At 42.3% G+C, this 23155-nt stretch overlaps 1 protein-coding gene across 1 annotated transcript in view; it reads right to left on the bottom strand.

Annotated features, from left to right (window-relative positions):
• Nucleotides 1-18331: 18331 nt before the first annotated feature.
• The window catches only part of nomo (nodal modulator), a 78825-nt gene continuing 74001 nt past the window's right edge, over nt 18332-23155 (bottom strand). The window contains exon 31 of the mRNA XM_048552030.2: nt 18332-20367. Within this exon, the coding sequence (XP_048407987.1) occupies nt 20236-20367 (132 nt within the window). The 3' untranslated portion in view covers nt 18332-20235. The remainder of the gene's footprint in view (nt 20368-23155) is intronic.

Genomic DNA, 23155 nt, shown 5'->3' with positions numbered 1-23155 from the left:
ACAGTTCTGATGGAGAGTCACCGGCTCAAAAAGTTAACTCTGCTTTCTTTTCAAGGATGCTGCCAGACCTGCTGAGTTTCACCAGCAATTTCTGATTCTGTTTTTTAAAAAAATGCAACTTTTTACCAAACTGGAGTTACACCACGGACTGATGCTACTTGAAGAACATCAAACTGCTGTGGAAGTTAATTTTAGTGAGAAATGTTTGGACATGATACAAGTCATAGAACATTACAGCACAGAAACAGACCCTTCAGTCCAACTCAACATGCTGACGAGATATCCTGAATTCTTCTCATCCTCTGCATTTGCCCCATATCCCTCTAAATCCTTCGTATTCATGCACCCATCCAGATGCCTTCTGAACGTTCATATTTAAAGCAGACCATTCACAACTTTGACATCACATTTGACTCCAAGATGAGCTTCCAACTTCGGATCCATGCCATCACCAAAACCATGGCTTTCTTTCTTTATTCTCATTTGGTACGTGGGCATCACTGGCAAGACTGGTATTGTCTATCTCCTGGTTTCCTTTGAACATTGTGGCCCTCAATGCCACTTCTGAGGGCAGTTAAGAGTTAACTGTGTCACTGTGGGTCTGGAGTCACATGCAGACTAGACCAGGTCAGGATGTCCTTCCCTAAAGGACATTGATGAACAGTTTAAGGATTTCTACAAAAACAATTTGACTTTTGATTTTTTATTCCAGCTTCACTGAGTCCAAATGTCTCCATCGCCCAAAGCCCATGTGCCCAGAACATTTAGCCTGGCCCTCTGGATGACTAGTGCAGTGAGCTCTCTCTGATGAAGGGTCTAGGCCCGAAACGTCAGCTTTTGTGCTCCTGAGATGCTGCTTGGCCTGCTGTGTTCATCCAGCCTCACATTTTATTATCTTGGAATCTCCAGCATCTGCAGTTCCCATTATCTCTGATCACTGCATGACTGCTTCCCTCTTCCCACCTCCGGAAAATCAATTACGCGTCTCATCCTTAACCTTTTTACCTCTGGAGTCAACTCAAGTCTAATCTGGGCTTCTCAAATGTTCCCAATCATAATCACTCTGCCATTGGGGAAATGCCTCTAATTGCCCGCACCCCAAGATCTGTAACTACCCACCACCCCTCCGCCACCTCACTACCTCACAGTCACTCGACTCTGTGAGAACACTGCTTAAAGCCTACTCCCTTGCCTTTCCCCAGCTAGGATCCTGCATTTGTGCCTCACAGCGCCAGGGACCTGGGTTCGATTCCAGCCTCGGGCGACTGTCTATGTGGAGTTTGCACATTCTCCCTGTGTCTGCGTGGGTTTCCTCCGGGTGCTCCAGTCTCCTCCCACAGTCCATAGATGTGCAGGTTATGGTGGACTGGCCATGGGAAATTGCCCCATAGCTTCAAAAGATGTGCAGGCTAGGCTAGGGAAATGCAGGGTTGCAGGGATAAAGTAGGGAGTGGGTGAGGTGATCTCCAGAGGGTCATTGTGGGCTCAGTGGGCTGAATGGCTGTAGGGATTCTATATTTTTAAATTGTTGGTCATCTGATCTAAAATCTCCTCAAGTAACTCATTCTGATACTCTGTTTTGTTACACGACCATGTAACACCTCAGGATAGTTCATTATACAAACTGTGCTATATAAATACAAGTTGTTGTTGGCAGTGACTGGAAAGCATTGTAAATGGTCGCAGGATGTAGATTGGGAAATGGACTTTAACAGAACAGGATGCATTTATTTGAATGCATACAAAATTGTACGAGAATATTCGGAATTATTAAACAGAGACAATTGTAATTCATTCTGTCTTATCCCTGATGCAGAAACAACAAAGCATTTGCAAAATTGGAATCAAGAATAGTTTGTTGATGAGTGAACTACTTTTCAGTGCAAACGTTTCCAATACAAATGCAGGATCCTAGCTGGCAAAAGAAAAGTTCTTTAGTAGGCTAAGAGAAAGAAAGATTAGCCTACTTTCACATCGCCTCTGGCCATCCTCATCATTCAAGAGCAAACACATTTTCACGCACACTCAACATTTCTCCTTGGCCAATTTGCCACTCAATCCACAGAGAATGAAGAAATCTGTCCTCAGGGAAGATCAAATGCAAATGATCTTGTTTTGTTTGGAAAAGAGGTGACTTGAAGATTACCACTTTCACAGTTTTCAACATTTCAGAAAGGTGCAGGGGTGGGGAGAGATTGATTTCTTTGGTTCAAAATAAAACCAGCTGGTGAAGTGTTTAAATGCCGAGAGACAATAAAAATGGGCAAGTGAGAAGGGAAACGGAGGTAACTTTTCTGCAGTGAAGATAACAAAAGCACATGCATTGGTCCCATTTTCCTACCCTAGACACAGAGTCTTGAATGGTTTGACATTTCAAGTGCCCTTCCAAAAGTTACGAGGTTTCCCACATCAAACCCCCTCCCAGGCAATGCGTTCCAGGCCCCCCCAACACCAGTTGCAATGAAACCCTTTACCTCAAAACCTCTCTAAACCTCTTGCCTTGCACCTTAAAAGTCTGCCTCCTTGCTCTTGAATCATTGACTTATTACTGATCCATAATCTAGCCAGACCTTCCTTTGGGAACACAGCTTTGCAACGCTATCCTAATTAATGAATTTGGAAGACCACAAGACCAAAACATATAGGAACAAAATTAGAGATAATGGGAACTGCAGATGCTGGAGAATTCCAAGATAATAAAATGTGAGGCTGGATGAACACAGCAGGCCAAGCAGCATCTCAGGAGCACAAAAGCTGTCAGAGATAATGGGAACTGCAGATGCTGGAGAATTCCAAGATAATGAAATGTGAGGCTGGATGAACACAGCAGGCCAAGCAGCATCTCAGGACCACAAAAGCTGTCAGAGATAATGGGAACTGCAGATGCTGGAGAATTCCAAGATAATAAAATGTGAGGCTGGATGAACACAGCAGGCCAAGCAGCATCTCAGGAGCACAAAAGCTATCAGAGATAAAATTAACAAAATGTGAGGCTGGATGAACACAGCAGGCCAAGCAGCATCTCAGGAGCACAAAAGCTGACGTTTCGGGCCTAGACCCTTCATCAGACTCTCTGATGAAGGGTCTAGGCCCGAAACGTCAGCTTTTGTGCTCCTGAGATGCTGCTTGGCCTGCTGTGTTCATCCAGCCTCACATTTTGTTATCTTGGAATTCTCCAGCATCTGCAGTTCCCATTATCTCTAGAGATAAAATTAGGCTGATTGGCTCATTGAATCCGTTCTGCCATTCAACCCTCGCTGGTATGCTCCTCAATCTCCTCCTTCTGGCTTCTCTCTGTAACCCTTGGTCCCCTTACTAATCAAGAACCTACCTATAAATTCCCCACCCTCTGGCTGAAGAAGTTCATCCTCATCTCACTTTTAAAGTGTTGTTTCTTCACTCTGATGCTGTGCCCTGGGGATTTGGTCTCCCTTATTCACAGACATACCTTCTCCACATCCACTCTATCAGTATTCTGTATGTTTCGATAATATCATCCTTCCAAACTCCCTCGAATACAGAACCAGCGTCTTCAACTACTGCTCATCTAACATGCACTCCATCCCCAGGATTATTCTTGCAAACTACTCTGGACCCCTCCAACATCAGCACATTCTTCCTTAGGTATGGGGCCCAAAACTGCTTCCAATATTCCGAATGCAGTCTGACCAGAGCCTTAAACAGCCTCAGCAGTATGTCTTTGCTCTTGTATTCTAGCCGTTTGAAATGAATGCAAACATTGTATTTGTCTTTCTAACCTCCAACTGCACCTTGCAAGTTAACCCTAAGAGAATCCTGAACTAGGATTCACAAGTCGCTTTGCGCTTCAGATTTCTAAAACCTTTCACAATCTCCTCAGCTTTCTCCTTCAGAACTCTGGGGTGTAGCCCATCTGGTCTGGGTGACTTATCCACCTTCAGACCTTCCAGTTTCCCCAGCACCTTCTCCTGAGTGATGGCCGCTACACTCACCTCTTGCCTCTGACTGTTGTGAAGCTCTGGTTTGCTGCTGGTGTCTTTCACCGTGTAAACTGATGCAAAGTTCCTGTTCAGTTCCTCCTCTTTTTTGTTTCCATTGCTACTTCTCCAAACTTATTGTCCAGCAGTCGAATGTACACTCCTGCTGCTCTCTTACCTTTTAGATATCTTTAAAAAGATCCTGCAGTCTTCTCTTTATATTACTAGCTTGTCATGTTTCATCTTCTCCCCCCTTATTGCTGGTTTAGTTATCCTCTTCCTTCCCACTAATGCTCACCACATTGTGTGCTTTTTATTTTGCCTTTATGCTGTCCCTGACTTCCCTTGTCAGCCATGGTTGCCTCATCCTCCCCTTGGTACGTTTCTTCTTCCTTGGAATGAATTTCTGCTGTGCCTCTCAAATTCCCCCCAGAAACACCCACCATCACTGCTCCACCATCTTCCCTGCTGCGCTCCCCTTCCAACCAACTCTGGCCAGATCCTCCCTCATGTCTCTCTAGTTCCCTTTACTCTTTTGACATCTGATTCAATCTCCAGACAGTTAGATGCTAACCTGGATAAAGGAAAGGTTGAGGTATGTGATGCAATGGCATATTAGGATTCTACTTGACATAATTGTCTTCTCCTGCTTGTAGAATAATCACCTGGATTTTCCACCCACACTATTCACAACCAATCCATTGCATGTCTTACATTAAAACAAATTGAAATTGTTGAGGAAACTCAGCTGGTCTGGCACATCCGTGGAGAGAGAAACAGAGTCCAGTATTACTCTTCTTTAGAACCAGAGAGAATTTGAGAAACTCGGGTCTCTAATCTCAGTTTCCTGATCAATTACAATGGTCCAGCATTGTTCAGGGCAATATTTTGTCTAACTTTGTGCAATCTGCTTGAAGTTTGATATTTGACAAGTGAAGAAGTTGAAAAAGCTCGTTCCTTTTGATTTCAAACAATTTAAAAAAGATGAGTGAATATCTGAGTGATTAGGGGAGGTGATGGCTCAATGGTATTATTGCTGGACGATTAACCCAAAGGCCCAGGTCATGTTTCCTGGGTCTCAGGTTCAAATTCCACAGTGGCAGATGGTGGAAATCGAATTCAATAAAAATCTGGAATTAAAAATCTAAATGATGATAATGAAAGCATTTGCAATATCAGGAAAAACCCATTGGAAAATGCCTTCCTTATCTGGTCTGGCCTACAGGTGACTCCAAACATGCGGCAATGCACTTGACTCAAGTACTTTCTGGGCAGTTAAGGACAGGCAATAAACGCTCTCAGTAGCGTCTACATCCCATTAAAAAACAACTTCCCTGGGCACGTGCTTAACGACAGCTAATATGACATCCTCTATAACATTTGACATTTTTTCATCTAACCACATTGTATTTCTGAGGATTAGATTCAACACAATTCCAATTACATCGGCAAGCTGTTAAATACTGTAATTGCCAAGCAACATGAAAGATTCCTGAAACACTTACAAAGCATCAGCTTGAAATTTTCTTATCCACAATTAATTTGCAGATTTTAGAAGGAAAATCAAATTATATTTCAGGTTTTCATTTCCAGTGCAATACACAATTTCAATATCCTTTGACAGAAAACTGGTTGCACTATGATTAATGATTAGAGAATGTCAGAATCTGATTAGCATCAAATAGCAGCAAGCAAATCAAATCCTAGCAATTAAAATCACAGCCTCACAGCACCAGGGACTTGGGTTTGACTCCTGCCTCATGTGACCGTCTGTGTAGAGTTTGCTCATTCTCCCCAAGTCTGCACAGGTTCCCTCTGTGCGCTCCGGTTTCCTTCCACAGTCCGAAGATGTGCAGATTAGGTGGACTGGCGGTGGGAAATTGTCCAAGGTAGTGCAGGTTAGGGCTAGGTGGATTAGCCATGGGAAATGCAGGGTTATGGGGATAGGGTGACCCGCTTTTGGAGGTTCAGGGCAGGTTTGATGGCCCGAATGGAATTTTTCTGTACTGTTGGGATTATATGATTCTAAAACCCTAAAATGTAACAAAAGACCCAGAGAAATAAATACCTGTGGACAGGGCAACTTCTATCCTGTCTGACAAATCAACACCTCAATTCTATTGATGTTTTCTCTGTGACTCTTCATCATTCAATTGCGATGCTCTGAAAGATTGCAATTTTAAATAAGCCGGTTAGGCTATAACCTGGTGTCATGTGATTTCTGATCTTGATCACCCCAGTCCAACAGCAGCACCTCCACATCTTGTTTTTCAGATGATATTCCATTCCAGCATAGATGGGAAAAGAAGAATTGGCTATTCGAAGGAGGACCAAGTTCTTTTCTCTGTGTCCTGGTGAACATTTATCCCACAGGCAATACCAATAATGCTGATGAATTGTCCATTTATCGTTCGTATTTTTACTGACTACGCTGCCTGCAAATTAGCTGTCACACTATTCTACATAAACAGAGGTTATACTTGTGTGATTAATTAGCTACAAGTCATTTTGAAACACTCTGAAGATGTCAAAGGAATTGCCTAGTGCAAGTTCCTTCCCCTTGGTACGCTTGATATGCAATGTTTAACAACTGGAGAAGTTGAGAAAAGTTCATTCCTTTTGATTTTAAACAACTTTAAAAAGTCGACTGCGTATTTTACAAGTCGAAAAGGAACATCTCCATTTTGACACAATGTAAGGGTTTGATGAATTGCACTGTGGAATAATTGAGCTTTCCGTTATCCCAGTTCATCATGGAATTCCTGTTATGAAGAAGCTGGATAGATCATAATACCTCTCATTGTCATTCCAGTGTGCACATCGAATGAACATTCACATTCGGAGTGTTATGCTCAGCGCCAAAAAAGCACTGAAGCTTTGAGCACACCCATCATGGGAACAAAATCACATTTATAATGTTTCTTCCTGGCTGAAGTTACAGAACCAGTGAAGATAAGAAATCAAAAGAAAATCTATCATTGGAACTCAAACTTGAATATCAGAAGAGCAATGTTCAGTCTCTAACTAAAAACTGAAAGAACTGCAGATGCTGTAAATCAGGAACAAAAACAGAAGTTGCTGGGAAAGCTCAGCAGGTCCGGCAGCATGTGGGAGGAAAAAATCAGAGTTAACATTTCGGGTCTGGTAACCAAAAAAGTTCTGAGGGTCACTGGATCTGAAGCATTAACTCTGATTATTTTCTTCACAGATTCTGCCAGACCTGCTGAGCTTTTTCAGCAACTTCTGTGAATGTTAGATCTTTGTTGTCTAAACCAAAGCACGAAAGCTATTTTATTGATTGCATAATTAGAGTAAATAAACTTTGGCTCTTTTAAGACCCATTCTCTTGTATCAAGCAAGCAACTTCAACTAAACTATTGAGCAAACTCTAAAAGAGAGTCATAACTCTTTCTATCACCACCACAATGTTGCTAGTATTATTCTCATTGACTGTTCCTCAGTTTTGGCAACTCAAATTCATAACCATTTCCCATTCCAACCTTTCCTGCCATTCAGTAACTACCTTCACTCTCTTAAACTGGAAAAGCATATCTCGTGCATTACTGCTTGTGAGTATTGGCTCCATTGCCTAAAACTCTACAATGTCCCTCCCCTCATTCGACTTTTCTGGAGTTACCCTGGAGGGTATGGTTCTGCAACACATCCTCTCAAAATCATCTCTGTCCCAAGTCTGAGGAACTGGGACAATTCTCTGCTCCAAGATTGAGGTGCCAGATCAGTCACTATCGCTTAATCCTCCCACGCTACATGCACACCATCCACTCATTCATCCAACACTGATTCTCTCACTCTGTGCTCTCTCCCATGTGCTCCACCATCAACTTCCCCTTCTGAATAACTACCTGTTCCTCACCATCCACCCTCACTTTACTCCACCCCCAAATACTCAATGGTTGGTACTTACCTTACATGCTTATCAAGTTCATTAAGAGCATCCATCCCAGCAGCTAAGTAAAGCGAGAATTCCCATGGTCATACACAGATTACCTCTCCCTAACTCTGCAAGGTTTTCAGCCTAAAGTTCCCATGTTTTGCATTTTTCAGTCTAGTGCATCAATCTCTTCCTCCCTTCAGCCCATACTCATTTCTTCACTCCTTTTCAGCCCTACCCTCAGGAACTCACTCTCTCTCTCTGAAACTCATTGTCTCACTTTGCCTTTGTCCTCTTGGAAAAGTCTTGTTGAAACCCTTAATTTTGACAAAGCCCACAGAAACAGTTCGCCCACAATGACTTATTGAAACATTTGGAAAAGGGAAGTCATTCTGCCCATTGAGCCTGTTCCACATTCACTGAGGTCATACATAGTTCTCAAGAAGCATCACTGGACCTGAAACATTTAACTCTGTTTTACTCTCTCCACAGGTGCTGCCAGACCGGCTGAGCTTCCCCAGCATTTTCTTTTCAATTCAGATTTCAAGCATCTGCAAAATTTTATCTTTATTCATGGATAGTATTCATCCTAACTACATCTACTCACCTGATCTCTGTATCCATTCATACTCTCAACTAGTGAATAAAAAAGCTATTGACCTTAGACCGAAGATTGGCAATGGAGCTAGCATCTACGCTTTTCATGGAGAGATTCCCAGGCATCTACAATCATTCATGTTCTCCAGAACATTCCAGATCAGGTTCTTATGCTCTTTGCTCTAAAACCCAGCTTTCTGTTTGGTCTGGTTCTAATGGTGATCACTTGGTTAGAGGTAAGTTCACCATAGTCTTACCATGCCATAGGGCTGTTCTCTCATTAGACAGAGACGACTGATAGGGGTTTAACCTCAGGTGAGAGGAAAATTGAGAAGGACAGTCCTTCGTGGTGACCTCAGCCAGTGTGAGAATTGAACCCAGGCTGTTGGCATCACAAACCAGCAGCGAGAATCTTCCACATCCATTTAGCTGTGGTTATTGTTCCTCTGTAGGTGTTGGTGAGACCACAGAACAGCCTACTCCAGGCTGGACCTAGTCCGGCCACTCAGCACCACAAACTCCCACAGTCACAGTAACAATATGGTTTCACTCAAGGAGGTCATCGACACCATCATCATCAAAACTCATCTCGGCACATTCACACCAATTAATTCCTTTTAAAAATCCAGAACCTTCAATCAAAATCTCTCTTTAACCCTCTAAAGACATGCTCTTTTATTTAGAGATAATGGGAACTGCAGATGCTGGAGAATCCAAGATAACAAAGTGTGGAGCTGGATGAACACAGCAGGCCAAGCAGCATCAGAGGAGCACAAAAGCTGACGTTTCGGGCCTAGACCCTTCATCAGAAAAAGGGGGATTTTCTGATGAAGGGTCTAGGCTCGAAACGTCAGCTTTTGTGCTCCTGAGATGCTGCTTGGCCTGCTGTGTTCATCCAGCTGCACATTTGGTGCTCTTTTATTTAAACAGTCCGGATGAAAGCATTTTGTAAATACAAATTATTGTTTGTCAGAGTCAAAGACCCACTGACCCATAAATCAATTTAGGTGCCAACATTTTTTTCATTTCTTTTACTTTCAGTTCTTAGATTCTTTATTTATTTTCTCCTGCCTGTTTTTCTTTCTAAACTGGCTATTATTTGTGTTTTTCCGATCATTGATTCAGTGTTGGGTTTTTGTCCATTGATTTGTGTCTGACTGTGCTTGTGTTTTCGTTCCAGCTGTAACCTGGCTGGAACTCCTGATTTTTTTAGAATTACAGAATCCCTATAGTGCAGAAGAGGCCATTTGGCCCATACAGCATTCCACCCAGACCTACAGTCCCAACCTGTAATCTTGCATTTCCCACGGCTAGTGCACCTAGTCTGCATATACCTGGACATTACGGGCAATTTCCCATGGTCAACCCAATTAGGCTGAACATCTTCGGACTGTGGGAGGAAACCGGAGGAAACCCACACAGACACAGGGAAAATGTGTAAACTCTGCACTGACCGTCACCCGAGGCTGGGATTGAACCCGGGTCCCTGGCGCTGTGAGCAACATTTTCACTATTTCTGCAGTTTTTGTCTTCCACAGAAAGAAAACTGGCCTTTTAAAACTTAAATGTAAGTTTCTTCAGGAAATCAAAATAACATTCCCAAAGGGCCCTGAAGTGTTGTAACTACACAGAAGATGTATTGAAAAATATTTTGTAAATATTTCTTAAAATAACAAATAATTCAATTATGGAACATCGGATAAGGTTTAGCAAGAGACAACTATGACATTTCAACAAACATCCTCCTGCTGTTTACTTGTACAGAATTGTAAGTGGTAGGAGACAAGCATCTAATCAATTCTATCCAATCTGCTCCCATCTGAATTAAATTTCTGTACTTTAAAAGGAAGACTGTGACCATACCTCATTATTGAAAAGCTATCCATACAATTGTAAGGAATCTTTGGCTTTAATCGGCTCTGAAATCTTGAGTTGGAACTGCCATGAACTTCTCTATGGTACAGGGCGACCTCTGACCTAATAGTAGTGATCCTGTTCCTGGACTCTTGTTATGATGGAAAAGAAGACATCCCTGCATTTATACAGCACCGTTTATGAATTCAAGAAATGCAAAATCTCTTGACAAGCAATGAAGCCATTTTTGGGTCTGGTAGCTGCTGTCACGAAAGAAATATGTCAGCCAATTGCTAAACGATTTGCTCGCACAGACTGGACTGTAATAATGATGTGATCATCTGATTATATGGTAAGTACTTGTTAAGGCACCAGGTAGAACTGAATTATTGCTAGATGTGATAATACCATGGTTCAATGTGGAGGCATCAGTGTTGGGCTGGGATGGACAAAGTCCAAAGACACACAACACAAGGTTATAGTCCAACAGGTTTGTTTGAAATCATAAGCTTTCAGAGCGCTGCTGCTCCTTCATCAGGTGAAGACTTCATGTCGTGTAACTTCTGATTTTGATTTGATTTCTATTGTCACGTGCACTCAAGTACAGAAGGACAGGAGCACAGCAAAAAGTATACGATGCTGCCGCACAAGGCACCATCTTGGGCACAAGTATCTAGGTAAGGATTCTCAAGAACAAGGTGGAAAGAAAGAACAAAGTTAAACGCTGCAATAACTATAGTATCACGTAAAAAATGGAATAACGTACCAAGTAGGGTGGCTGCTTCAAAAGCTATTTGACCCACACCATCACTATGAAACACCTCCTGACGGTTTGTCGGAAAGTTTTTCAGTATTTGCATGACGATGCTACTTAAACCACAAGGCTTCAGATTGGCAACTTACTCATTTTAGAAATTATAATGATCTTCAGTTAACTCATCAAATTTGATTATTAATGACAAAACCTTTCTTTCTGTTTTACCATGGAACAGCATGTGTACAGGCATTTTAAATGATTAAGTTTCCCAACATTTATCTATGTCTACTCAATGTTTGCGTCTTATCCTCCATGAAACAATTAACATTTTTGAATGAAATCATATTTTTATATGGCAGCCACAAGAGTTGCTTCACTTGCCCTCTGCAATCTATTTTGAAAGTGTCCAAAACATTTGTACTTTTAATACCAGGGTGTGTGATTACAGGGTTCACTACATTAAGTGCAGAATGAAAGGCTTGTCTTATGAGGAGATGTTGAGCAGGTTTGTCCTATACGCAATAGAGTTTAGAAGACAAAGAGGAGAGCTAATGGAGATGCATAAGATGCTAAAGGGAATTAATAAGCAGATGTAGAGAGAACATTCCTTCATGTGGGGAAATCTAGAATGAGAGGTCATAGTTTTAGGAATAGGGTGGCAGACTTAAACCAAAGATGAAGAGAAATGTGTGAGGTCATGGACTTTGTTAAAAAGAATAAGAGCATGGACTATTTTCTAAATGGGGAGAAAATTCAGAAGTCTGAAGTGCAAAGAGACTTGGGAGTTCTAGTCCAGGATTCTCTCAAGGTAAACTTGTAGGATGAGTCAGTAGTCAGGAAGACAAATGCAATGTTGGCATCTAATTTGAGAGGACTTGAATATAAAAGCAGGGATGTACTACTGAAGCTTTATAAGGCTCTTGCCAGGCTACATTTGGAGTATTGTGTGCAGTTTTGGGCTTCATATCTCAGGAAGGATGTACTGGTCCTGGAGCCGGTTCAGAGGAGGTTCACAAGAATGGTCCCAGGCTTGGAAAGTTTGACATATGAGGAATGTTTGAGGACTCTGGGACTGTACTCATTGGAGTTTAGAAGGATGAGAGGGAATCTAATTGAAACTTACAGAATACTGAATGGCCTGGACAGAGTGGATGTTGGGAAGATGTTTTCATTTGTAGGAGAGACTAGGACCTGAGGACACAGCCTTACGGTAAAGGGAAGATCTTTTAGATCAGAGATAAGGAGAAAATTCTTCAGCCAGAAAGTGGTGAATCTATGGAATTCACTGCCACAGAAGGCTGTGGAGGACAGGTAACTGAGTACATTCAAGACTGAGATGGATAGGTCCTTGGGGATCAAGGGTTACAGGGAAAAAGCAGGAGAATGGGGTTGAGGAACTTATCAGCCATGGTTGACTGGCAGAGCAGACTCAATGGGCCAAATGGCCTGATTTCTGCTCCTATGTCTTATAGTCTTAAATCACTTCTCTTAAAGGGTCGTGAATCTGGAGATTTCACAATCCAGAGTATGGTGGACACCAGGACCATAAATACAGTTAAAGGGGAGATAATTTTCTAATCAATAATGAGTTAAAAGGTTATGAAGAGCAGGCAGGAAAATGGAGTGGAGGCCTAGATGAGATTACCCAGGATCATTTGAAAAGAGGCTAAATGGCCTGCTCCTTGTTCTACGTTCAAATATCCTGTCAGGGTGTTTAGTGACCATCCTGTATTGCTGCATCCAATAACAGGATACACTAGCAGTTCAACTAGAGGTGAGCAAAGTCCCCTCTAAACTACACAGTCAACGGGCTGCTCCGAAGGTCCATGCACACCCGGCATGCCAATGTATTCACTTGTGCTTTTGGAATCCACTGCCATGCACAGATCATGGAGGTCTGCACAGCCAAGGAAACAGTCAGAGTGAATGTTGTAGACAAGATCTGAACGCGTTTAAGGCAATACTTTAGGGTTAAATTACAAAATTTCATAATCTTACTCACTAATATTTTATCATCCTCATATCAAGTTCATAATTCTTTAAAAAAAGTACACTGCTGTATTCCTGTAAGAATGAAGTAAAAACAACAAAAATTGCATTACCTAATGTTACAATTTTTAAAATTCTTCTTGTTCTGTGCAGTATAAATTGTTGCTGATTTTTAATACTGCCATTTTGGCATCTGTCTTAATGAGTAAAAGTTTCACAATATGTCTCTTTATTCAGCCATAAGCAAGCTGTGTGCCACAAGGTAAATTTTTTAAAATCTGTTACGTTAATTTAAGAAGGCACTAGCAGAAACCAGACAAGGGAGAAACCACAAGAGAAGGGTTTTTCTGCAGTCTTCTGACACGCTTCAATCCTGTTGTCCTCAGCAGATTGATGGAAGTGCATGCAGCGTACTGACCAGTAGCACGCTTCACTGAAGGGGGCAGAGGGTCTGGCGATTTCAGGAAAATGACGAGGAAAAATATGGCAAATATTCTATTAAACATATCTATCTTCATTTACATTCCACTTGGTAATATATTTGTACATCCAATCCATATGCAAAGTAAAAATAAATAATTGCTTGGAAGTACAGAATTTAAACACAACAAAGGGGCATAAACTTGAAGCTTCTATCTTGTTTAATCAGAACAGACATGCAAGAAAATCAACTTGGAAAGGGGCTAAGAATGAGAAGAGAGTGCTGACTGGTTGGACTATAGTTAGTACTATAGATTCAAGAACTAGTGAACTCAAATTTTATCAGCCCTTCAAATTACTGCTACTTCTAATATTTGACAAAATGCCAAACGTCTTTGCAAGCTAGATTGCATTTATAATGGAAATTAATTCATTTTAAAGCAACACTTGTTTCAAAAAAATTCTAATCATGGTTTTCATTCTGCACTGTTTGTTAGTACCTACATGTGTTCCAGCAAAACTGCCCAGAAAATGAAGTGTCTAGAGGCTGCAAAATGTATCTTTACAGTAGAGCTTTGGTGAGTATAAGTTGTAAATTATGAAACTTGTACAGAGATGTGACATAATTGCAACAATAATGTATACTGGATGCAGGTAATTTATATCAACAGGTTCAAAATCCTGCACACTCATTATGTGTTAGTCAGAATCCACTAACACAGCGCTTGTGACCCAGACATGCAGAGGGTCATTAAGGTTCCAATGTATGTAAATATCTTGACAGTCCAGTAATATTACAACAATGCAAACACTCAGTGCCATTACAAAACCAGCACTGCATGGTAAACTCATTTAACCACATTTGGTCCAATTTCTGCCCACCTCAGTTACATAGCGACAGATGCCTTGTTTGTCCAGTCATGTCACTTTACAGATTTCCCTCCGCTAAATAGTCAGCAGAACAGAGTAGCTCTACACATTTGCCATCTGCCCAGATTCCCCAAAGAATAGGGCATTATCGAGGGACTACTAATCCAGAGACCCAGGTTCTGAGGACCCGTGCTCAAATCCCACCATGGCAAATGGTAGAAGTTAATTCAATAAAAATATGTAATTAAGTGTCTAATGAAGACAATGAATCCATTATCAATTGTAGGGGGAAGAAACCCATCTGGTTCACTATCATCCTTTAGGGAGGGAAATTTGCCATCCTTACCTGGTCTAGCCCACATGTGGATCCAGATCCACAACAATGTGGTTGACTCTAACTGACCTCTGGGCAATGTGGGTTGGGCAATAAATGCTGTCTGGCCAATGGCACTGCCATCTTGTGAATGAATAAAAGAAAACAAAACACCTTTTTGACCACACAATTATGGGCAGCATGGTGGCTCAGTTGTTAGCATTACTGCATTCTCAGGATGACTATCTGTGTGGAGTTCATACATTCACCTCATGCCGGCACTGGTTCCCTCTGGGTTTGCTCCACTTTCCTCCCACAGGCCAAAGATGTGCAGGTTAGGTGGATTGGCCATGGGAAATGCAGGGTTACAGCAATAGGGTAAGGGGGATGGATCTGGGTGGGTTGCTCCTCAGGGGGTCAGTGCGGATTCAATGAGCTGAGCGGCCTGCTTCCACACTGTGGGGATTCTATGATAAGCATTTAGTGCTACCCTCATGGACTACAAGATCCCCTCCACCTGTCAATGCTCCTGGACCTTTGTTTAAACAGCCTGGCCCCAGGAGTGCATGGCATGTTGAGTTTTACATCAGCATATTGCGCCAACTATCTCTAGGCCAAATGTGAACAAAGTGTTTCCCCACTGGTTGACTGCTGAATTCTGTGTCTTCATCCAAGGAAAAGGTGGGTGTAGTTTTGGTTTGTGTTAGATCAGTAAACACACTTCCAAGGTACCGATGCAATGAACAGCTACCTCGATCAGTAACACTATCCAAGACCCCTGTAAACATTGCAGCAGGACTGCTGGGTTGTACAGGTATGAATCTGCCCACTTCCTCACCAAAAATCTACACTTTCTCATTCTATTCCTGTACATCTGTCCTCAACATGGTCAGTGATCTGATGGCAGGTTTCTTTCAGAGTCCTACATTCATTTGGAAGCTATTCTGGACCCAAAACGTTGGATAAGGGATCTCTGCTGCAGAGTGGTTACACCATACACACTAAAAGGATCTGCAGCTCCATCATGCAGTGTTTTCATCACGTTCTTGAAGGGCCACATATATGGCAGCTACTAATATATCAGGATTTGCAAGTCTCATGAGATCAAATTCCTTGATCATCAGCTGAAAGCGGCTTCAATTTGGCCATTTGATGAGTAGATTATGGCTCCTCTGATCCTATTTCCCACTCGAAGGGTATTGTGGATCTACTTACAGCACACAGACTACAGCAGCTCACAAAGGCAGCTCAGCACCATCTTCTCAAGGGCAGTAAACAGTGGCTTAAGACAGCAATACCCACCAGGGAAGCAGACGGTTTGGGTTGGGACTCTTCCTCAGGCACACTTTCCGAAGAAAGATGCTGACCCGAAACGTCAGCTTTCCTGCTCCTCTGATGCTGACTGGCATGTTGTGTTCCTCCAGCTCCACACTGCCTCTCAGAACTGTAGATCCAATTTGCCAAATTTCCTTGGAACTCATGGGCTATTTGCTAAAAGCCTTGCAGAGGTCTGAGCAGACTGCTTTGAATGCACGGCCCTCATCCCCATACATGGTTACCTTTTCAAAAAATTCAACCTTGGTCAGACATGACCTCCCTGTAACTAACCCATCCTGACTGTCCTTGATTAATCTTTGCCTATTCTAATGCAGATTAAATCTGTACCGTAGAATTGCTTCCAATAGCCTTTTCACCACTGATGTTAGACTGGACTGGCCTGGTCTATAATTTCCTGGTTTATTTCCTGCACTCTTATTGAATAACAGTACCACACAAGCTGTCCATCAGTCCTCTGGCATACACCCACACCCGATCCATGGCCAAAGAGGAATTGAAAATTATTGCTAGCACCAGATATCTCTCAAATTCATTTCTGGTATCTGAATGATAATTAAATCCCACACATAATTTGTCATTTTTGCTGGAAGATATAACTGTACACTGAACTACAGTGAAGTCATAACACAGCAACAGCAAGTTTCTGTCAGCACTTATATTTCACAAAAACAAATATTTCGTCATATTTACACATTCCATTCTCAACAGCCCTTCAACTCCTCTTCCTGCATCCACCTACATTATTCAGTCTAACCTAAAATATTGACACTGTTTGTGTTTTAACTGATAACTACGGAAGTGAATTGCACTACCTCAAATTTCTGACAGAAGTTTCTCCGGCCTTTTGTGCCAAATCTTTTCCATTTAACCTTGTGCTGACGCCATTCAACCAACTGAAAAATACCCATTTGTATTATGTCCAAACCTTTTGGAATCTACATTTCTCTCACACCAAAGCAGCAACATTTTATTTCTATTTCCTGATGCCAGGCAGTATACTAGTGAATCTGCATGACACTGTCTCGAATCTTCCAATGGCATTATAAGGGACTCATTAAAGTCACTAAAATTTTGGTCTTTATTTTCCACAGTTCTCACTTAAAACCAGGCATGCCATTGGCCTTTTATGACCTTTTCAAAGTTGAGTACTGCCTTTAAAGTTCTGTAATCGTCTATAACCAAATCTCTCTGTCCTTGCAGCACCAAGACTATTCCATTAAGATAAATACAAAATACTGCAGATGCTGAAAATTTGAAATAAAAACACGAGAGAAACTCAGCCGGTCTGGCAGCATCTGTGGAGAGAAATAGAGTCAATGCTTCAAGTTTAGTGAGACTCTCCTTCAGAAGTGAAAGGAGCTGGAAGTTTTTTTATTATTATTGGTGCTGCAGACAGAGGGAGGAGGAAGACGAGGTGTACCAGATTTCAGGGTTGTCAATCCTCCATTTAACCAATAGGCGTTCATGGTTTACACTCATATTCTAAAGAATTATTCTGGTATAACTAGCCAATCTGACACCTACCTTTACGATTACATGAAAATTATTATGCCCATAGACATTACAGCAGAAGTAAGCCATTTGGCCAATCAGGTCTGCTCTGTCACTCCATGAGATCATGACCAATCCGATTATCCAGTTTCCTGCCTTTTTCCCCATAAGCCTAGATTCCCTTAATGATTAAAAATCTACCAGTCTTAGCCTTGAAAATATTTAACGGCGCAAACTCAAGAGCCCCTGTTTCACAGCTTCGCTAGATTGGCCCTTTTACTTCTGGCATGCCTGCTGCTGCTTCTGGCAATGACCCAGCTCTCCTCCTCCTCATGCCCGCCACCGCCCCACCCCACGCTCCCCCCCAGGTTGATGGCAATGTCAGGTAAATGCTTTGCCATGAGGTTGCAGATTGTGTTCCCGCTGCTGATGGTCCATGAAGATGCCCAGTCGAGATGTTAAACCGGTCAGAGTCTGCCCCATTTATAGCAGAGAAGGTGCTGTTCAACATGGTCGACAGTAATTCGTCAGCCAAGGGGAAGATGTGACAATCAGCAGGAGCTTTCCTTTCTCATAATTGACCCAATGCCATGAGACTTCACCGGGTCCACGGTCAGTGTTGAGGCAACTTCCTCCCGACTGTATCCCACTGTGCTGCTGGTGGGACAGGACATATCCAGGGATAGAACTGAAGCGTGTGTAAAGTATGATTCTGTGAGCATGACTACATCAGGCTGCTGTTTTCCCAGTCTGAGAGACAACGCTCCAAATTTTAGCCAATGTTTATAAAGAGGATATTGAAGGATCAACAGGCCCATTGTTTTAGTCAGTGCCAAGTGGTTCAACTTGTTTCAGTCCCTTCTTTGTCGTGGTCCATACAATGGAGTGGCTTCTTCCGCTATTCTAGAGGGGAGTTCACTGCTTAGAGACTGGTGGCTTCCTGAGGGACAGTAGTGAACTAGGTAGCTTTTAATGATCATCAATAGTTTCATCATTAGCTTTGTAATCCTACAGACTTTTTTTTCATTTATTTTTATTTTTATACCATCTGATACAGTGAGATTAAAACCCAGGTTCCCTGAACATGGGTCTCTAGAATCCAGCAACAATATAATGGGGCCATCACCTTTCCTTATTCAAATGTACTAACCCAAAGCACAGCTACCCATGTTTGAACTCGCAACATTTCTGTTCACCCACTTACACTGGCTACCAATAAAGCAAAATCTTCAGTTTAAAATTGATACCCGTGTTCTAAAACCCCTCTAAAATCCAGGCACTCCTTATCTCCAATCTCCTCCAGCCCTGCAGTACTCCACCTTATCTGCACTCATCTAATTTTGGCCTCTTGTCTGTCTATTATAATTATAATTATAATTCCCCTTTGTCAATGGCTGTGCCTTCAACTGCTTAGGCCCCAGGCTCTGCAATTCCCTCCTTATACTCTCCACTTCTCTCAAGACTTTCTTTAAAACATTAGCGACAAAAGCTGGCCTTGTTTTTGGCCAGGCTGATCATCTTCCTGTGTGTGTCATACAGGTAAAGAATATCCAAAAACTGACAGCATCTGAAAACCTACATTTTTGCAATCGACCATGCATCAATTTTAATCAAATAAATTTTCTTTTGAAGTAAAAGTGACCTGGACAATTCAGCACTACATTTGCGCAGTGTATCTTCGGGCTATTTACTGTCATTGCCATGTCACAAACTGCTGTGTTGCCTCACCAAGCAACCTTTGACCCCCACCTGACAACTCTATCCTAAACTAGCCAACTTGAAATCTCAAAATATCCAAAATCAGCATTAGCCCAGTCCTGAGGGTGTTGGATGAGTGGTAAATCCCTGTATTTTATGTTATAACAGTCCTGTGAAGCACGTTACGATGTTTCTTACACCAAAAGTGTTAAACAAATGCAATTCAAAAACAAATCTACGTGCCCACTTTCTCAAGCATTTTGCCTGCAAACCAAAATACAAAGAATTTCAAGATAAAATACATCAAGTAGTCTTCAGTTATGGGCTCGGTTGCCACAACTAAATATCAACAAAAGCTACTTTCTGCAAGACTGCACAATAGAATAAAACAGATTTACAATAACCAGAAGTTACTCACCTACTCACCTACAATTTCCCAAAGAGACAAACTGATATTTCAAAAGATTTCCTGTCTTGGTGCAAGATAATTTTTAAGGTTTAACTGAAGTGAGGTAACAATGCATGCTGAATTGAGAAAAATTGATCCAGAATCTCATTGATCACCACGGAAGAAAAGCTGATTTTTTTTCTTTTAAATGCAAGGTGCGACTCCTTTCAGTCTGCCAGTGTGTTCAATAATGCAGTCCAGTTGTTTGTCAAACACTCATATTTTACCACATTATCAAAATGGCTCAGTTCAAATATACAGTACATTACAAAACAGGCATCATTGATTTCATGGCTTTGCTTTTCAAGTGAGTTTGAACAACAGTGAAAATAAATTAACATCTTTTCTCATCAAAATTCTACCCCACTGATGTGTTTCTTAAATCTTTAAAACAATTCCGATCACTGAAGCATATGTAATCCAAAATTTTAACATAAAACAAATTTTAGTTCAAATCAGAGGTTAGCAGTAAAAATCTAGGCCTGTAACTTATAATGATAAATGACTTTAACAATCATGGGGGCAGTTCAACTAAGTGAACCAGACAATGAATGACAGACTTTGTAAATGTGCTGAACTGAAGTAAATCTCAGCCGGTTTGTTCACAAGTATTCATGTGCGTCTTGACTTTAGTCTTTTGGCTTGTCTCTTAGCCTCCTCCTGGCTAGCACCATCTAAACCACCTTGACTGAGCGCCCGTACACCCTGTAAGCGATTTATCAACTGCGTCAGCAATGGAAACAGCTGCAGAGAAAAAGGGAAAGGCACATCCATTATACTCATTATAGTGAACTGCCTAGGTAAATGGGAATGAAATTCAAATGATGAAATTATTACTTAAATCATACTTCAAATAAAGGCAAAGGTTATTAAGCAAGGAGTTAATGCACAACTGATTATTAACAGGAAAATATAATGGCAAGCCAGGTTTCAACAGGAACTTAAGTACTATTCAGCCCCTTGAGTCCTTTCCATCATTTAATATGAACATTACTGATGAACTCAGCCTCAACTCCATGCGTTTGCTCGAATTTGGAAACGGATCGATTTATTAGGAATAGTAAGCATGCCTTTAAGCAGGGAAGGTCTTGTCTCGTAAATTTGATTCAATTTTTGAGAAACTCATGAAGATGACTGATGAGGGTACAGCAGTTGATGGCATCTCCATGGACTTTACCGAAACACTAAACAAGGTCCTTTATGGTAGGCTGGTCCAGAATTTGCTAAGTTGGATACAAAATAGGCTTGGTCACAGGAGACAAAGGGTAGCTGTGGAGGGGTATTTTTCTGACTGGAGGTCTGCAAGGATCAGTGCAGGGACACCTGCTGTTTGTTATATACATGTAGTATAATATATATAAATGACTTGGATGAAAATGTAGGTAGTCTAATTACTAAGTTTGTAGACAACAGGAAATTAAGTGGGGCTACGGATAATAAGGAAGGTTATCAAAAGATACAGCAGGATGTAGATCAGTTGGAAAGTTTAGTTTACGATTATGTTTAGCATGGTCTAGTTGGACTGTGTCGTATGACACTGTAACTCTACAATATAGGTCAGTTGGAAAGGTGAGCAGAGAAATGGCAGATAAAGTTTAATCCAGAGAAGAGTGAGGTGATGCATTTGGGAGGTCAAATTCAAGAGAAAAGTCCACAGTAAATGGCAGGACCCTTCGCAGCATTAATACACACAGAAGGATGGGGTATAAGTGAATAGCTCCCTGAAAGAGGCAACACAAACGAACAAAGTGGTCAAGGAGGAGTACGGCATGTTTGGCAGCATCAGAGGAGCGGGAAAGTTGACGTTTCAGTTGCAGGGAAAGGTGCCAGGTGTGGGGGTTAATGGGAAGTGTGATGAGGGAATTGTGGAGTAACTGGTCCCTACAAAAGGCAGATAGGGGTGGGGAGCAAGAGTTCCATCCCGCACATCCCATATGTCCTCCTATTTCAAAAACCACAGCAGCCACACCCCCTCCGGTGATCAAAAATGTCCTTAATCACATCTCTTGCGTTTCCACACTTGTGCTCTCAAAACCCCTCTCCCCAGTAAAAACAAAAGAAAGAATCCCTCTGGTCCTCATGTATCACCCCACCAACCCCTGTATCCAATGTATCAGTGTTCGCCACTTCTGCCACCTATAATCCTACCCAATGACCGAAGAGATATTTCCCTACAAATCCCCATTTGTCTTTCGTAGGAACTGCTCTCTCCGCAACTTCCTTGTCAGCTCCACACTCCCCACAAACCCCACCGCCTCCAGCACCTTTCCCTAGAACTGCAGGAAGTGCTACACCTCCCCACTCACCTCCAATTAAGGAGCCAAACAAACTTTCCACATCCAACAGGGGTTCACGTGTATGCCCTCCAAACCCAGTCTACTGTATTGGTCGCTACCGATGTGGCCTCCTCTATATCGGTGAGACCTTGTGTAGACTCAGGGATCATTTCATGGAGCATCTGAGCTCTGTATGCGACAAACAACAGCGCCTTCTGGTCACCAACCGCTTTAACTCCCCCGTTCCACTCCCTGGGTGACATGTCTATCCTGGCACCCCCCACCCCATGTCACAATGACACCACCTGCAATCTTAAGGAGCAGCACCTCATATTCTGCCTCAGGAGCCTACAGTCTGATGGCCTAAGCATGGAATTCACCAGCTTTAAAATCGCCCCACCCACGGTCTCATCCCACATCCAACGCTCCCTCTCAACCCTGCCTGCTTGACCTGACACAGCCTGTCCGCCTTCTCTCCCATATATCTGCCCCATCCTTCCCACGGGCCAAGCCTCACCACTCCCTCCCTGCATCCACCTATCACCATCCCACCTACCCTGCCTCCTTGACCCGACACAGCCTGTCCGTCTTCTCTCCCATCTATCCGTCCCACCCTTCCCACAGTTCAACCCTCACCACTCCCTAACTGCATCCACCTATCACCATCCCACATACCCACCCCCAGCCTCACCCCCCTATTTATTTCCCAGCTCCCCTCGCCCTCCCCAGTTCTGAAGAAGGGTCCCAACCCGAAACGTCAACTTTCCTGCTCCTCTGATGCGCCCTGACCTGCTGTGTTCCTCCAGCTCCACACTGTATGAGCTGTATAAAGCTTTAATTAGGCCACATCTGGAGTACTGTTTGCATTGAAGGATGGTTTTTGAGAAGGCGCAGAAGATGTTTACCTGGATTACCATGTATTAGTTGTAAGGAGCAGATGAACAAACTTGGATTGTTTTCGTTAAAGCAGTAGAAGCTGAGAGGTGACCTGGTAGAAGTATATAAAATAGTGAGGGGCACGGACAGGGTGGATTGTTGGAATCTTTCTCCCAGGGTGGAAATGTCAAATACTAGGAGAGGGTGAAAGCCTAAAGGATAGGAGTGATGAAACCTTTTTAGGCAGAGGGTGGTAGGTGCTCAAAATGTGCTGCTGGGGTGGCGGGGGGGGAGAAGCAGATATGAAAGCAAATATTTAACAGGCATTTACACAGGTGAGTGAATTGATGGGGAATACAGATCATGTGCAGGTAGATGAG

Source organism: Stegostoma tigrinum, chromosome 23 (assembly GCF_030684315.1).
Source record: "Stegostoma tigrinum isolate sSteTig4 chromosome 23, sSteTig4.hap1, whole genome shotgun sequence".
NCBI lineage: Eukaryota > Metazoa > Chordata > Chondrichthyes > Orectolobiformes > Stegostomatidae > Stegostoma > Stegostoma tigrinum.
Note: the sequence above shows the minus strand (reverse complement) of the source record. Positions and strands in the feature narration are given on the sequence as shown.